General features: G+C 39.3%; 1 protein-coding gene across 1 annotated transcript; it reads left to right on the top strand.

Moving 5' to 3' along the window:
* The first annotated feature begins 3564 nt into the window (after positions 1-3564).
* Positions 3565-4575, top strand: LOC135738523 (trace amine-associated receptor 4-like). Its single transcript, XM_065256626.1, has one exon. The coding sequence runs from the start codon at positions 3565-3567 to the stop codon at positions 4573-4575; it is 1011 nt and encodes a 336-aa protein (XP_065112698.1).
* The last annotated feature ends 384 nt before the right edge of the window (positions 4576-4959 follow it).

Below are 4959 nucleotides of genomic sequence, written 5' to 3'. Positions count from 1 at the left end.
AACGACAGATAGCACAACAAAATACATGATAGCATGAGCAGTTAAATTTGCTGCGGCTATGACTCAATATTATAATTGCACGTATTACTAAAGCAACGTATAGAAGAGGAAGCTAGGTAAAGCCCAAAAAGGCTGCCTCCCCGGGGTGAAAAACCCCCTAGGAGAAAAAAAACCCCGGGCTTTTATCCGAGGAAAAATAAGTCATAGGAGGGAAAAACCCTTGGGAGAACGGAAATGGAGATTTAGCGGAGATTAAGCGGTTCTGCCGGTGATCGTTGGTCAGGTAACAGCTGGGCATAACTTTGAAGGACAGCCAGTAGATCAGAGGTGTGCCGACTTTCACATCTACCGGGACTGGGTCTGTTTGTCTCGTCCTCGGGTCGAGGACGAGACAGGGAGAGAAAAACAAAATCGTATTAGCGTAGCGGCCGTTCATATGTATTGAAGTGTCACACAGTGATGTGGTTTAACTCAGCTTAGTTCCAGACAGACTAAATATTGCGGCATAATTATGTTATCCACAGTTGAGGATTTAGCAAATTGGCGGGCCCAATGCGAGGGTATATATGGTAAATAAGGGTCACCTTCCGATCTTTAAGAGAAAATGAAACCTGACGACCCGTTTGACTAAGGCCTAAAGCCCCACTGTCGTCGTTAATGCAGGTTCAGTGGCAAACGGGTCTATATTGTATACCATTTACAGGACCAGGAGAAAACGCCAAAAACATCGCAACCCGACCATACGTGTTAACCCGTTTGACTAAGGCCGGAATCCCCACTGTCGTCGTTAATGCAGGTTCAGTGGCAAACGGGTCTGTATGGCATACTATTCACAAGACACACGAAAGCGCGAAAAACGCAACCCGACCATACATACCAACCCGTTTGACTAAGGCTGGAGGCCCCACTGTCGTCGTTAATGCAGGTTCAGTGGCAAACGGGTCTGTATTGTATACCATTTACAGGACCAGGAGAAAACGCCAAAAACATCGCAACCCGACCATACGTGTTAACCCGTTTGACTAAGGCCGGAAGCCCCACTGTCGTCATTAATGCAGGTTCAGTGGCAAACGGGTCTGTATGGCATACTATTCACAAGACACACGAAAGCGCGAAAAACGCAACCCGACCATACATACCAACCCGTTTGACTAAGGCAGGAGGCCCCACTGTCGTCGTTAATGCAGGTTCAGTGGCAAACGGGTCTGTATGGCATACTATTCACAAGACACACGAAAGCACCAAAATCGCAACCCGACCATACGTGCCAAACCGTTTGACTAAGGCCGGAAGCCCCACTGTCGTCGTTAATGCAGGTTCAGTGGCAAACGGTGGCAAACTATTTAATGCAATTCATTTTAAGTGTTCATGCAGAAAAGGTTTTTATTTATTTATTTGGTTGGTCTGTGTTATGACCGTGAGTGCTTTGTTCCGTGAAAATAACTATTGCGAGTTAAGAACCTTTACTAGACAAATTATGCGAATGCTTTGTTGAAGAGAAAAGTTTTAAGTCTAGATTTAAAATGATCGACTGTGTCTGATTCTCGGACATCGGTTGGTAAATCATTCCAGAGCTTAGGGGCTAAGTAGGAAAAGGATCTTCCACTTTTAGACACTTTTGATAGTCTAGGGATAATCAATAGGCCAGAATTTTGCGACCGTAGTGTGCGTGATGGATTGTATTCTGATAGTAATTCTCTAAGATATGAGGGTGCTAAGCCATTTAAAGCTTTGTAGGTGATTAGTGATATTTTAAATTGGATGCGATATTTAACTGGTAGCCAGTGTAAAGATGCCAGAATTGGGCTTATGTGGTCATACTTCTTAGATCGAGTAAGTACCCTTGCAGAAGCGTTTTGAACTAGCTGAAGCTTGTTGACCTGATTTGAATGGCATCCCCCGAGTAGCGAGTTACAATAGTCTATTCTAGAGGTCATAAAAGCATGAATAAGCTTCTCTGCGTCAGATGTAGACAGTATATGGCATATTTTTGAGATATTTCTAAGATGGAAGAATGCTGTGCGGCAGACGTTGGCGATATGACTATCAAAGGTATTGCTGGTAACATACATTATTTTATTAAACTAAATATAAATAGTTTATATGAGTTGAGTGCCATAGCTATATACCTTTATCCTTTATTGTCTAAAGCCCGGGATACACTGCATGATTATTGGCTGTCCCAGACGAAAGATTGTCATCGTGAAACAATCGCTGCGATTTCTGTTATCGTGGATCTTCATCGGTGGTCCTATGTCGTACAGTGAGAGAGGTTCAAAGACGGCCGTTTTCCCGGTCTTGCATCCAAAGATGATTGGGGTTGGAGCTAAAATCTGCAGGACGGTAGCCCTCCAGGGACAGGGTTGGGCACCCCTGCTTTAGACTTTATACCAGGTTTTAAGTTGGTCAGTGTTGTAGTCTATTCCAGTTGCCTCAAAATAGTATTGCACCAACAATGTGCATGAACACACCTCGTTTCAGACCAGCAGGCCCATGGGTGCACAAATGCATTTGCTATTTAAATAACCTGGTGCAGGACATCAAAGTAAACACCAAACTGTTCATGGGCCCCATTCACTTCATAGTAGAAAAAAAAATATTATGGAGGTGAATGGGGCTCACGAACAGTTTGATTACAAACATTCATTAAATATCTTCCTTTGTGTTTGTCAGAACAATGAAATTTATACAGGTTTGCAACAACACGAGAGTGAGTAAATGATGACAGAATATACATTTTTGGGTGAACTATTTCTTTAATAAATTAACCTACATTATTAACATTAATCCTATGTATATGTAGCAAGGGGGAGCAGGAAAAATGTCTTTCACAAACACATTTTTTAAGTATATAAAAAATTGTCTGTTATCTTCAGGGTGAGATTTGTAAAAAAAATAAAACAAGGGAGGGGGGTGTTTTTCAAATATTTTTATTTACAAAAATAATTAAGGACCACAGGCTTTTATTGATTATTCAGGGTATTAAACTATTTCTTGTTACTGTTGAAATAAAATATGTATAGACATTAAAAAAGGATCATGACATAACCAAGACGTCCGGTCACCTATTGTAACAGGAGTGGAAGTGCAGACAGTAATACTTCATTTCTGATTTTACTGTTGTTTGCACTATTGTGTTGCAGCGTTTTTACTTTTATTAAATTATCTTTATTTTAGGCCGTTTATATGGCTGTTTGATGACCAATAATCATGGGGGGATCTGAAAAATCACAGAATATTATCTTGATTTTTTTGCACGCACACCCCTATGCCCTACATGTTTTTATCATAAACCCTAACATTATACCTCCTTTGATCTTTAATTCAGAACAAAGTTTTTTATTGTAATCTCATGAGTCACAATGTTTGTGTATCAGTTAGTTACGTATACAGCTGGGGAGGTTGAGACCTGACCTGAACTGTATATATAAACACCTCCGAGCTATAACACGTTCATTTAGGAAGTTAAATTGATGTAGTCATTTATAAAATGATTTTGTTTAAACTTTGTGTTATATTTGTCTACCTGTTAATAATTACAAAGAAAGTCCTCGGGCAGACGCAATGTCTTCTAATGAGACTGAGAATATTCTCCTGTGTTATCCTTTACATCCAGACTCTTGTCCTCGAGCTCAGCGTCTCACTGTTGTTAAAGTGGCAATGTACGCTTTCATTTCACTCATGATCCTCATGACAGTTTTTGGGAATCTGCTGATCATCATCTCCATCTCTCACTTCAAACAGCTTCAGTCTCCAACTCATCTGATCGTTCAGTCATTAGCTGTGTGTGACTGTCTGCTGGGTTCACTGGTGATGCCCTACAGTATGGTGCGATCTGTTGAGGGCTGCTGGTTTTTAGGAGATGTTATTTGTAAAGTTCATTCTAGCTTGGACATGATCTTCTGTACTTCTTCTTTGTTACATCTTAGTTTAATATCTATTGATAGATACTGGGCCATCTGTGACCCTCTGAAGTACAAAATGAAGATCACAAACAACACTGTGACTGTATTTATTGTCTTTACATGGATCTGTTCATTTGTGTACGGCTTTAGCATTGTGTTTTCAGGGGTGAATGCTGTTGCTGTTATATTACAGGTGTCTTGTTTTGGTGCCTGTGCTGTGTTTATTAACAAAGAATTGGGACTAACTTGTTTCATAGTGATATTTATTATTCCAGGAACTATAATGAGCTCTCTGTATATCATCATATTCAATGTTGTGAAAAAACACGCAAAGGTTTTGTCAGAGAAAGTGTCTGTGACCACCACAGGTGTTAAGAGTCAAAGCTCTGCACACAGAGAAAGAAAAGCAGCTAAAACTCTGGCTCTTGTTATGGGCGTTTTCTTTCTCTGCTGGCTGCCTTTTTCTATTGCTGCTACTGTTGATCCTTTCCTTAATTTTGTGACCCCAGCTAATGTTTATGAGGCTTTAGGTTGGTTTGCATATTTTAACTCAACTTGTAATCCTTTGATCTATGGATTTTTTTATCCTTGCTTTCAGAAGGCCTTTAAGACTCTCATATTCACTTATATCTGTGGATTCAATCATTCACATACTCTGACATTTGAATGAATACGGTTTTTGTAGATAAATAATAACCAATGACTGAATAAATAAACAGCAGATGTTAAACAACACAATGAACAAAAAGTATCAGACAGTTTTAGATCTGAGATGCAAATGTTGGTCTTTTAATATCCCGACCTCAATAATCTGCATGTTTTGTGATATGAGACATTTAAACCCAAGGTAATGTTTAATACAAAAGTATTTAGAGGAAATAACAACTGTTTAATAATACATGAATAAAGTCATGATTCAGTAATAGGCAGTGTTGGGAGTAACGCATTACAAAATATAATATATTACAGTAATATATTAGTTTTTGCTGTAACGCAGTAATATAACACATTGCTAATAAAATTTTGGTTATATTTTACTCGTTACAGTCTTAGT

The sequence above is a fragment of the Paramisgurnus dabryanus genome, chromosome 12, assembly GCF_030506205.2.
Source record: "Paramisgurnus dabryanus chromosome 12, PD_genome_1.1, whole genome shotgun sequence".
NCBI classification, from domain to species: domain Eukaryota; kingdom Metazoa; phylum Chordata; class Actinopteri; order Cypriniformes; family Cobitidae; genus Paramisgurnus; species Paramisgurnus dabryanus.
Note: the sequence above shows the minus strand (reverse complement) of the source record. Positions and strands in the feature narration are given on the sequence as shown.